The sequence below is a fragment of the Phoenix dactylifera genome, unplaced genomic scaffold (assembly GCF_009389715.1).
Source record: "Phoenix dactylifera cultivar Barhee BC4 unplaced genomic scaffold, palm_55x_up_171113_PBpolish2nd_filt_p 000571F, whole genome shotgun sequence".
Classification (NCBI taxonomy): domain Eukaryota; kingdom Viridiplantae; phylum Streptophyta; class Magnoliopsida; order Arecales; family Arecaceae; genus Phoenix; species Phoenix dactylifera.
In genome coordinates, this window is record NW_024067974.1 from 318,906 (window position 1) to 332,321 (window position 13,416).

General features: G+C 40.6%; 1 protein-coding gene across 1 annotated transcript; it reads right to left on the reverse strand.

The window, feature by feature from the left end:
* Positions 1-4,362: 4,362 nt before the first annotated feature.
* On the reverse strand, positions 4,363-8,148 carry LOC103720583 (cationic amino acid transporter 1-like). The gene is made up of 2 exons (XM_039119553.1): positions 8,103-8,148; positions 4,363-5,699 (listed from the first exon to the last, which is right to left on the reverse strand). Exons 1-2 carry the CDS (start codon positions 8,146-8,148, stop codon positions 4,363-4,365), a joined length of 1,383 nt encoding a protein of 460 aa, XP_038975481.1.
* Positions 8,149-13,416: the final 5,268 nt, after the last annotated feature.

The window sequence follows — 13,416 nt, forward strand, 5'->3', positions numbered from 1 at the left end:
TAATTAATAAAAGTCCCATCCCCCCCCCCCTCCTTTTCTTTCTCTACCCTCCAAGATGGCCCAGCTGGTTCCGGAGTAATGTGAGGGAAGGAAAAACCAAGACCAAAACCAAAAAAGAGAAGGGATGAAAGATAAGAGTGGCTTCAGACGTGTATGAAGCCAACCAAATCCCTCCTCTCTCTTTCTCTCCACCCAAAACAAAACTACTGTCCCCAACTTTCCAAATTGCCCCTCTGCACGCGAGGAAACTCTCCACCTTCCTTCCATCAAGGGGGAAGACTCGTTGCCAGCTCCTATTCTTGTTTTATATAGAGCCTTTGCTTCATTTTGGTAAGCCTCCCGGAGGCCTTCCATTGGCTCGGGGCCTTAGGCGACCGCCTCGGTCGCCTAGGGCTCGGGCCGGCCTGCTCGACAGCTACATAAATATTTTAAATACTTCAGAAATAAAACATGTTACTCCCGTATATTCCTTAAACCAAAAAAGTGCATTACCTTTTAATATGTAGTTGGTTGGATCTACACTACTGAGCTCGGCTTTTGAAATCTGGAAACTCGACAGCTGCATAGATATTTTAGATACTTCAGAAATAAAACATGTTACTCCCGTATATTCATTAAATCAAAAAAGTGCATTACCTTTTAACATGTAGTTGGTTGGATCTACATTGCTGAGCTGGGCTTTTAAAATCGAAACTCAACAACTACATAGATATTTTAGATACTTCAGAAATAAAACATATTACTTCCGTATATTTCTTAAACCAAAAAGGTGTATTACCTTTTAAAATGTAGTTGGTTGGATCTACACTACTGAGCTCGGCTTTCAATCGAGTGGCATGCTGCGGGCCGCAGGTGGAGATGATCCTCCCACTCTCGGCCTCATGCAGGAATCCGGTCGTGCAATCCCTGAACCATGTATCACCGTGCATTTTCACTCAGCTAGCATTAATGCTAGCTCTTTAGACCCATGGTGGTTGGTCGGACGATTCATTATTTAGCCATCAGTGATGTATCACACCAACTCTTATGGATAATGGATTATATAATTTCTTTTCATGGTACGATGCAATGGGACGAATTTTTCATGCGCCCCTGTGTTCCATTTTACTTTAGCAAATTGATTTTGGATCCTCCACGGTGCTAAATAACCATTACATTATCCATTTCGAAGGCGGAGAGCCCTCATTTTTATTGCGATACATTGTGGAGATTAACGAGAGCTATCCTTCTTTAAATAGGATGACATGATGGCTGACTATATGATACTATTAAAATTTGTGGATTATTATGTTAGAATTTCTGAATTATTATACTAAAACTTTAAACACCGTAGAATTTAGTTCAAAAATAATAAAAAAAAAGTTTAATCATATACCATTTAGTCCAGCTATTTCGATACAATTTTTCTTTAAGAGCAATCCTCATGTGTAGAATAAACTCTAGGACTGGCTCTTTTTCTCCCTCTCCTTAGTTTATGTTGTCATGCAAAACGGCAGACAACCCACTAACTTATATATATATATATATAATTTTGAGTCAAAGTAGGATTTTGAATGGAAGAAGGGACTGGGCCAAAATAAATAAACAGTTATAGGGCCCTCCCATTAAAGACTTAAAGTACTCAAATAACCAAGAACTAGGCCCTATACCTCTATACCACATTCCCATATATATATATATATATATATATATATATACACTGAAAAAACACTAAGATGGACCATAGCCCAAAATTTTAGGATCACAACTTTATTTGGGCTTTACCAGTCAATCCATCTGAATCACTTTCAACTCATTTTTCACAAATAGTATAAAATACTCAATCAATGGCAGCCTACATTATAAATAAAATCTTACAGATACCATACTTTGCATTGCAAAAGCCGCATCATAGAGATCCAATTGGTAGCAAATCTTCTAGCCATGGGAAGTGATAGCTTCGTTTTGAGTTTATTCAAGTGAATCAACTATTAGTAGTCCGGTTGTTACGGTTCATCCACCATCAGATAATGGGAACTCGCATTTTATACATCTTGTATGTTCCCCCACAGAAGAATAAGAACATGTACCATTAGGCGCGGGCGCGGTCATCATTTTGATGTCGTGCATTTCAAGCCTAGCTACTAGGATTCGTATCTGCTGCCAGCTTTGCGCCTAAAGCAACAGCATCGCATTCGAGCATTGCCTTTCTTGGGATGTGATGCCATGTTTGTTCCACCGTACCCACAGAAGGTATGGCTTTTCAGGTGCACAGTGGATGGTGGATATGGTAGCCAAAAGGAAATTCCCGTGCATGCATCTCAAACTTAGGGAATAGCGTCGTCCCAGGACTCAAAGCTTATGCCTCGCACATGCTTAACAACTAAAGAATCTGCTGTAGGCAGAGCCGGCCCAATTCTTAGGCAACTGAAGTGGTCGCCTAAAGTTCCGACCCAAATTAAGAAGGCCTATCACAAAAAAGGCCTCAAAGACAAAACAGAAAGAAAAAAACCCCATTAGTGAGTTCGTCTTAAGCCGGTCCACTACAGAAAATGCTTCAAAGACAAAACAAAAAAGAAAAAGACTCCTTTTAGTGAGTTTGCCTTAGGCCCTCAAATACATTAGGCCGCTCCTGGCTGTGGGAGATGGTAATATCACAGCAGGCAACGCCATGTTCAACATATGCTTGGTGAAACCTGAAACAGCTCAAGCATCTCTTGTGGTCCATCTTATTATCTATTAAGGTGCCGAACTCTCCTATCCTTCAACGAGATGGTAACTATTGATATGTTTTCTGGAAAATGTTAGACGAGATCTTATAACTTTCATTAGGAGAAAAGATGAAGAATATCTTCTAACTGATACTAATCTTACAATTATGTTTAAGAGTCATTATAATGTTTTGTGATGGGGAACAGAATTGCCTGACGTTATCTTTAGGATTGGCCAATTTTCTTTTGACCTATCGGTTCAACTGAGTCATAAAAGATTTTGCAATTCTCAACTGGGCTTTGATATTTTTTTAATATATTTTTTGAACATATTAACCTTCTAAATATGTAAAAATATATGAATACCATTACAAAATTGCTATTTGTATGTATATCCTTATAAATTTTTTTTTGCATGTCTATCAGTTGAGAGTATTTTACTCATTTTAATTTGAAACCACTTATTTCTTAACAGCATTGATAGCATGGGTATATATGCAAACAAATTAAAGGAGAAAAAGATACAAATGTAAAATAAGTGTTTTATGAAGATATACATGTAAATAATAACTTTATGAGGATATTCATATAATTTTAAATATTTAAGAAGGTATACGCTTAAAAATTCTGTAATATAATAGCTAGAGTTATAGCTGCCAGACTAGCTTCTACTTTAGATTTTTGACACCACCAAACAATGGTAAACTTCTCTGCTTTTGAAGATATGGATCCAACATAAATCTGTGCAGTAGTAATGGAATTGTAAACCACATCTATAATACAATGTAACCTTTTGGACTCAAGACAAGCTGCTCTGCACACCTTGCCCTCTCATTCTTAGAATTTTATTTTCAAAATAACTCCTTACTCTTCTTATCCATCAACGGAGGTGGTTTTATGTTTGAAATTTAACCATTTAGTTTCTTTAAGCAAGAAACACTTTGTTTACTCTTCTAATCTATTGGAAGGCAGTTTGTAACCATGACCACTTTATTCTGTTAATCAAGACTTCATTCCGCTCCTATATACTTTGCACTCTAGAAGATACTAATAACCTTTTTCCTTCTCTTCATGCACCTTCTCTCTTCGCACTATCTCATCTCTTTTCATGGAGGTTTGGATCGTATCTTTCACGCAAATAAATGATTAATCTTTTTTTTCATGACATCGATCATTGGATTACACCTTCCTATATAGATCTCTAAGCACTCTAAACTTCTTCACTCATCTACCTGTATAGATCGCAAAGTGACCATTATGCAATCTAACGATGGATTAGCAAAAAAAAAAAAAATTTTTTTTGCACGATAGTACCCTATTATTATTATTACTATATTATTATTATTATTATTATTACTACTACTACTACTACTGCTGCTACTGCTGCTCCTATTACTACTACTACTACTACTATTATTATTATTATTATTATTTACTTCATTGTTAAATTTTTGTTTGAGAAGTGTGGAGGTGTTCTGTGCTTTTTTTTTTTTTTTGAGTGTATTCTAAAGTGTAAAAAATATACTGATGACTTTGTTTCCGAAGGATAATAAATAATATTTATTTTAAAAAAAATACTTTAAGCGGTATATTTAGTCCCATTTTTTTTTATTTGTAATTTGCAGATTTTTTTTGTTAAGTTCCTTAGATGAAGTCCCCACCACTAATCCCATCACCCAAAGCCCATACTGATTAGCGGCCGCCCACTAGACACCTTGGCGGTGTCATAAGACGCATGAAGCCCAATGAAGAAATAGTAGACAAGCAGCGAGGCCGTCCATAAGCCAAATCTCACGAACGATGCTCTGTCGATGGACCCAAGCAGGAAAACATCGATGGCGATGGATGCCGACGGCAGCCACGGCATCATCGGCACCCCCCACAGCTTCGGCATTCTCGCCTGCGGCACTCCTAGCCATAAGTACACGGTTGTTAAGAGCCATACCGGCACCGACACTGCGTACCCCACCCACCCCTCACCGCCAGCCGCCCAGTAGGCGGCTATCCCGATCAACGAGCCCAAGATGAGAAAAATGCAGATAATGAGCTTGTTGCGGTCAGCGGTGAAGGTCTCGCCGCTGACATAGTAGCGGCGGACGAGGAGGGCGACGGCGACGAGCATGAAGATGAAGAGAGTGGAGATGGAGATGAGGTTGGAGAGGATGCGGAGGATGGTGAAGAGGGCGATGACGGCGGTGGCGGCGAGCATGACGATGGTGGCGTCGATGGGGGTGCCGGTCGAGCCGTTGACGTGGGCGAGGCACGGCGGTGCCACGTGGGTGCGGGCAATGTGGGTGAGGTAGCGGGCCTGCCCAACGGCCAGGACGAGGAGGGAGGTGGTCATGCTCTTCAGCGCGCCGAAGGCGACGACATACTTGGCCCAGTCCATGCCGACGGCCTGGAATGCGACCGAGAAGGCCGCGTCGACGTCGATGCGGGAGTAGTGCTGCATGAGGCAGAGGGTGAGGGCGAGGAGGCAGTAGCAGACGGTGGTGATGGTCATGGCGCCGATGAGGCCTAGCGGGATGTCGCGGGCGAGGTTCTTGGTCTCCTCGGCCATGGTGGACACCGCGTCGAAGCCCACGTAGGCGAAGAAGAGAACGGCCGAGGCGGAGAAGAGGCCGCGGGCGCCGAAAGGGGCGAAGTCGGAGAGGTTCTTCGGGTCGGCCTTGGTGAGCCCGGCGACGACGATGAAGACGACGACGGTGAGATGGATGATGCAGGCGACGTAGTTGAAGCGGGAGGCGGCCTTGGTGCTGAGGATGGCAGCGAGGCCGACGGTGGCGGTGACGGCGACGGCGATGGGATCGAGGCGGTTGTAGTCCGGGGAGAGTGCTGGGATGTGGATGCGGAAGTCGTCCGGCTGGTGGTTGAGGAGGGTGGCGAAGTAGGAGGTCCAGGCGCGGGCGACGGCGGCGCAGCTGATGATGTACTCGAGGAGAATGTTGCCGGCGGCGATGAAAGCAATAAAGTCGCCGAGCTCCACCCGGAGGTACGCGAAGGAACCACCTGGATATAGCCAAGGAATAATAATTAGCAACTACAACGTCATTTGTATATCCACTATATCCATATTTTTCTTTTGATAACCCCAAACTTTTGGTACGTGACGCTTGGACAAAGTTGTGTGACATTTGGGGGCATCATGGGAGAATATTGTGAGGCATTACGAGTTGTATGACACTTCACAATATATACCAATTCAACACGATCAATGAGAATACAGCTAAGTGACTTCCGGAGTGATATTTTTGAGTTACCAAACCATTTTTTTATTTGTACCAAAAAAATCTATTTTTTTGTATGATTTGGAGTCGAGCATTACTATGCTAAACTCACAAAAATCACTTAGAAAACTTGCTAAGCTATTTTGCACCATGCACCTTGCTTGATAACTAGTTGACACTACACAAAAAAAAAAAATTTCCGACTCTTATTTGCCAACGCTTATTCCAAGCATCGACAAAAATTTTTCCCCGCCAACATTTGCCGACATTTTTTAAAAGCGTCGGCTAACGACGACGCTTAAAAGCGTCGTCGAAGTTAATATGTAATTGACGACACTTTTAACGACATTATTTAGCGTTGTTAAATAACGACGCTTTTAAGCGTCGTTGAAAGCGTCGTCGGAAGCCAAAAAAATACCTCATTTTAGTCCCACATCGGCGGATCTGAAAAAGAAAGAATTGTTTATACAGCCAAACCTAACCACTCCGCACGGATGGAATGATGATACCGATCGGGGAGGTTGTTTGCATTTCTCTTTGTGCTCCGTCAGCACTATGATTCTGGTTGTTTGTACTCCATCAACATTAGTGATGGAAGATGTTGCCCAAGGAGACAACCCAAGAGGGGGGGTGAATTGGGTTTTAATTAATTATTGACAAATTAAAAACTTAATGAGTAATTAATTAAATCTATTGCAAGCAGGTTAAATAGATTACTAAATGTAGTGAATGAAAAGAGGGGAAGAAACAATTAATCAATACAAACTCAAGAGACTTTATAGTAGTTCGGAGCCAACTCTTGCTCCTATGTCCACTCCCCAAGCCGCACTTGGGAGTTCACTATAATCCCTAGGATTACAGCCGGTTGTTTTACAAGTTCACAACCCAACTTGTTGTTTTTGCGAGATCACAACGAACTCGGTCGGTTTTCACAGGCTCACCGACTAGAACCACCCGATTATTTTTCCGGGATTACAATCAAACCCAGTTGGTTTTCCCTGGTTCACCAACCACAACCTTACACTGTTGGTTTTCCCTTTGGCTCACCAACAAACCTTATAACCCTTGATTCAATCCCCTGATTGAACCAAGTAAGAAAAACAGTTTGGAAAAAGATACAAGGAAAGCTTCTTAAAAAGCAAATATAAAACAATATGAATAGAGTAAAGTTAGAAGCTCTCAAACAGATTTTGGAAGAGGAAGAAAGGGCTTCTCGAACTCTGAGTCTCCTCTTTGAGTTCCCTGAAGATTTGATGTCAGAAGAAGAGCCTTGAATGCGAAGGAAAAACTTCTAGGAATAAATTGAATACGTTTCTTCCTTCTTTTGCTTGTCTTTTCTCTCAATGGACTCTTGGTAGTTGGAAATGCCTTAATGCACAGATGGAGTAACTTTTTTTGTTGTCTCCTACTGTTTACTCTGGCTATTTAAACAGTCCCTTTTGAAAAATAGCCGTTAGACACTAATTTATAGCCGTTCTGCACAGTCTGCACCTCCTGACAATGTATCCGTTGGGGTTGGAGTCGACTCGCTCAATCTGGAGTCGACTCGGCTGTTGCTGGAGTCGACTCATGCTTTACTGGAGACGACTCGCCCACTGTTCAGGATTTTAATTAAAGTGCCGTCCCAACCTGGAGTCAATTTGGTCCAAGCCTGGAGTCGACTCGCCAAGATCTGGAGATGACTCGGCATTTTGGAGACGGCTCATTCTCAGGATTCCAGAGATCTATTTTTCTGCATTTCTCTCTCGAGTCGACTCGGATCCTCTTGGAGTCGACTCGGCTCTTAGAGCCCGAAAAACCGATCCTCTGTCTGTTGATTTGAGCTGCCTCGGAGTCGACTCGCACTTTGTTGGGGTCGACTCGGCTGAATTGGGAGTCGACTCTGGAACACTTGGAGTCGACTCGTTCACAGGGTCTCCGAAAATGGTTCTCTGCCTTTTGCACTTGCTTTCCTCTGGGAGTCGACTCGGACATAACTGGGAGTCGACTCGCCAAATATCGGAGTCGACTCGTAACCTTCTGGAGTCGACTCGGTGTCGCATGACCAAGCTTATCCCCTCAAATACATTCCCTAGTTGTGTGATGATCTCCGAGGTGGCCTTAGATTGTATCTCAGTTAGCTGGGTCACATTCTCCTGAATAGTGTCAAGCTTGAAGATTAAGGCATTGGCAAGCCTTTCCGCACCTTGACTTTGCCTTCCAAGCTCCTCTCTAACTTCTGCAATCATCATCGATACGGCTGTTGTGGAGGGGATGACATCAGTGGAAGGAGCACTAGGTGGACCTCGCAGCTCTCTCACTATCTCATCTCTTAGCTTCCGGAGCTGCTCAGGGCTGATCCTAACCTCTAGGGGCTGCTGAGGTGGTGGAGCTGTAGATGGCCCAGCTGAAGTGGATGGTTCAGTTTGGAATGAGGGACCAGAAGTGGATAGAAAAGTGGGAGGAGCTGTGTAGTGGTCCTGGTCATGGTCAGGGCTAGGTGAATGGTGAGTAGGAGGGTCAGATGGTGTGGATGAAGATGTTTTCCTAACCCAGACACCCTCTACTTTATGGAAGCCCATTTTGTGAAGAGTCCCCTCACCCATATGATCAGTGTACCTGAGGGAGCGTGTGGGTTCTTCCTCAAGGATAGGGACCTCTAATTTCCTAAAGATAAGTGTAAATAGCATTCCGTAGGGGAAGAATTAGCCTAGGCTTATCTAAGGGTTCACAGAGATACCTATAGATTAGCTTTGGAAAGTTTAGGGGAATGTCATGTAGAATGTAGAACATCAATGCTAGGTCCTTTTCTAAGACAAAGTCAAACCAACCAGTCTTAGGAAAAAGGGTCCTAGATATGATGCTCAGGAGGAGTCGCATTTCAGCCGAAAGCTGATTTGCAGACACCTCCTCTATGGGGGATTGGGGTGGTCTCCCTAAAATGGCCGTAAGGGCCTCTGTCCTGTCTGTGGGATGTGTGGGAGCGATCCCATCGCGAGACAAGTGGAGGACCCTAGCAATGAGATCTTCTGAAATGAGAATAGGGACATTGGCTACTACCCCTTGGACTCCACCGCCACCCCTTGTGACGGTCCCATAAAATTTCCTAACTAACCCTGGGTAGGTAGGGAGGTCAAGAGAACAAAAATATTCTAAGTTTTGGGCTCTAAGGTGATGTCCTAGGTTGAACCCTTCCCAGGAGAGGAAGTCAAAGTTGACTTGTCTCCCGGTAGAGACAACCCTCCCGGCGCACGGTTGCGAGGGAACCGTCCTCGGCGGAGAAGGAACCGGAGGTGGTAGCCTCATGGGTTCGTTTCTCGCCTTGGACCGTCTCTCGGCGCTGCTCGCGGAGAGAGGTCTCTTCCGGCTCGGGACAACTGCTTTCCTAGGCTTTTTCGACCTAATACGGAAGGATGGACTCGAAGGACGGAAGAAAACAAGGAAGAAATGACGGGAAAAAGGGTCGGGGACGATGTAGGAGACGACTCTAGGTTTTTGAACAGTGGCGGCCAAGAATAGAAGTGGAGAAAAGGATATTTCAGTTAGGGTTAAAAGTCGGATTTCTGACCTCGAGTCGACTCCTAAACATGCGCGAGTCGACTCAACCTCGAGTCGACTCCTAAACATGTGCGAGTCGACTCGCCCACGAGCCGACTCTAAAATCTATTCGAGTCGACTCGAACTCTGGCACATAACCAAAAACTCAGTTAATTCCGTGCTAGAGGAGATAGATATGGAAATTTTTTTTGAACTTAAGGAATGATTTGGTGACCATAGATGAGAAATCCTATATTTAACATAAGCTAATCATCAAAATCAATGAATTATAGGAGAGTATCACAAAAATGGATCAATCACTCCTAACCCTCTTCTAAGGATACAAAATCGATCTTCACTCAAAGGTTTTGTGAGGATATCAGCAAGTTGATCATCAGTACAAATAAATTCAAGCATCACATCACCATTTAACACATGATCTCTTATGAAGTGATGTCTTATCTCAATATATTTAGTTCTTGAGTGTTGAATTGAATTTTTAGTTAGATTTATGGCACTTGTATTATCGCAATTTATAGGAATCTTATCTTGTTTAATGCCATAATCTTCAAGTTGTTGCTTGATCCATAAAATTTGAGCACAACAACTCCCGGCAGCAACATATTCGGCTTCCGCCGTGGATAGTGCAACCGAGTTTTGTTTCTTGCTAAACTATGAGATTAAGTTCTCTTCTAAGAATTGACATGACCCGCTGATGCTTTTTGTATCAAGTTTACATTTAGCGAAGTCAGAATCAGTGTACCCTATTAAGTTTATGCTTGATTCTTTAGAGTACCATAGATCTATGTTTTTTGTTCCTATTAGATATTTAAAAATTCTCTTAACTGCAATTAGGTTTGATTCCTTAGGATTAGATTGATATCTAGCACACAGGCATACACTAAACATGATATCAGGTCTACCTGCTGTAAGATATAATAATGATCCTATCATACCTCTATACAGCTTTTGATTTACTGATTTATCTGATTCATCTTTGTCTAGTTTGCATGATGAGCTCATGGGAGTGCCAATTGACTTGTTTCCATCCATATCAAACTTCTTTAGCATTTTCTTGATGTATTTAGCTTGATTGATGAAAATTCCTTCCTTGGATTGTTTGATTTGAAGTCGAGGAAGTAGTTCAATTCTCCCATCATGCTCATCTCAAATTCACTCTGCATTAATTCAGCAAACTCTTCGCAAAGACGATTGTTAGTAGTACCGAAAATAATATCATCTACATAAATCTGCACTACTAACATATTTTTATTTTTCTTTTTCAAAAATAGGGTTGTATCAACATTTCCTCTAGAAAATTCATGGTCTAATAGAAATTTGCTAAGTCTTTCATACCATGCTCTAGGAGCTTGTTTTAGACCATAAAGAGCTTTATTTAGTTTATAAACATGATTGGGGTATTGATGATTCTCAAAACCAGGTGGTTGTTCTACATAAATCTCCTCATTAATATATCCATTCAAGAAGGTACTTTTTACATCCATTTAAAATAATTTAAAATCTTTATAACATGCAAATGCTAGTAACAATCTAATTGCCTCAAGTCTAGCCACAGGAGCAAAAGTCTCATCAAAGTCTATACCATCTTCTTGATTATAGCCCTTTGCTACTAGTCTAGCCTTGTTCCTAACCACAACTCCATTTTCATCAAGTTTATTTTTGTATATCTATTTAGTTCCTATTATTGAGTATTCATTGGGTCTTTCAACTAAGTTCCATACTTTATTTCTTGTAAATTGGTTAAGTTCCTCTTGCATAACATTTATCCAATTTACATCACTTTCAGCTTCTTCAATGTTTTTAGGTTCTAAATGTGAAACAAATGCAAGATGATTATTTAAGTTTCTGAGAGAGGCTCTAGTTCTAACAGGTTGAGATGGATCATCTAAGATTAACTCTTTAGGGTAACCGTGAGCATACCTCCAAGCTTTTGTAAGCCCATGTTCGGCAATTACTTCTTGGCTTGTTGAAGTTTCTTCAACTTGCTTGGGTTCATCCTCTTGTAGAGTCATGTGATCCATCTTTTCTTCAATTATTCCTGCATCATCATCAAATACTACTCTCTTGCTGGAGGAAGCATCATTAGACTCATCAAAAACAACATGAATAGATTCTTCAATAACAAGGATTCTTTTGTTGTAGACTCTATAAGCCTTACTCGATGTAGAATATCCCAAGAAGATACCTTCATCAGATTTGGAATCAAATTTACCTAAGTTATCTTTGCCATTATTATGAATGAAAAACCTACAGCCAAACACATAAAAGTAGCTTACTTTGGGCTTTCTATCTCTCCAAAGTTCGTAAGGTGTTTTTTTTATAATTGGTCTTAATAGAACTCTATTTATTATATGACATGATGTGTTAATGGCTTCTCCCTAAAAATACTTTGGGAGGTCACTTTCACACAATATAGTCCTAGCCATTTTCTCCAGGGTTCTATTCTTTCTTTCCACAACTCCATTTTGTTGTGGTGTCCTAGGTGTAGAGAAATTATGAGTTATCCCCTTTTTACTACAGAATTCATCAAATAGATGATTTTCAAATTCCGTTCCATGATCACTCCTAATTGCTATAACTGAACTATTTTTTGTATTTGTTACTTTCTTGTGGAATTTCTTAAAAACAGAAAATGCTTCATCCTTATGAGCTAAAAACATGACCCATGTGTATCTAAAAAAATCATCAACTATGACAAGTCCATACTTGTTTCCACCAAGGCTTGTGGTCCTAGTTGGTCCAAAAAGGTCCATGTGAAGTAGCTCAAGGGGTCTAGTTGTAGAGACACAATTTATGGACTTTAAAGAGCTTCTAGATTGTTTGCCAAATTGACATGCTTTATAGATTTTGTTTTTCTCAAATTTCAGCTTTGGCAAACCAATCACGGAATCTCTTTTAACTAATTTAGATAATATGTCCATACTTGCATGACCTAATTTACGATGCCATAACCAACTTGCCTCACTAAGCTTAGTATCATTAGCTACTAAGCAGTGGCTGTTTTTAGCAAGATCATCAAGATCTACTACATAAACATTGTCACGTCTTAGTCCTTTGAAAACTAAACTATTGTTAGTTGAGTTGGTTATGATGCACATAGATGGTTTAAACAATACATCAAAATCTTTATCACATAGTTGACTAATGCTAAGTAAATTGTGCTTAAGACCATCTACAAACCGAACATTATCAATAAAGGTTGAAGGTGTGATTTGTATCTTACCAATACCCATGATGTGACCTTGGTTATCATCTCCAAAAGTCACCACACCTTCTTTCTTAGGTTCTAGGGTGAAGAATTGCTTCTTGTCACCCGTCATATGTCTTGAGCAGCCACTATCCAAGTACCAATAGTTTTTATTGAGCTTGGCTGCAAGACACTCCTACACAAGAAAATCATATAGTCTTAGGTACCCAAGTTTTCTTGGATCCTTCAAGGTTAGCTTTGTTGGTTCCTTTTGGAACCCAAACCTTTTTAATTTTTCTTTTAGCTTTTATTTTTCTATGGTCACACACATTAGTTTTATGTCCTACTTTTCTACAATAGAAACAAGTTACATTTTTAGTTTTACTTGCTCCGGCTTTTTCAAAAAAGTTTTTAAGAAATTTTTGCTTATTCTTTGGCTTATACCCTAAACCAGATCTATTAAACACAGCTCTTTGATTATTAAGAATTATTTCTAATTTTTCAGAGCTATAAGTGAACTTCTCAACAATAGATTTATATTTTTCAAGTTCTTTTATTAAGTTCAGTTTTTCTATTTTTAGTAAGCTTAAATCTTTTGTAAGGTTATCTTTTAGAGTTGGATTATTGTTTTTAAGTTCTGAAATTTCTTTAGTTAGTCTTTCTTTGTCTTTAATTAGGGTACAGTTCTTTTGAGTTAGTAATTGGTTGCTTGTTTTAAGTTCTAAGTTCTTCTTAACAATGGAATCCTTTTCCATAATCAGATTGTCATTTTTAT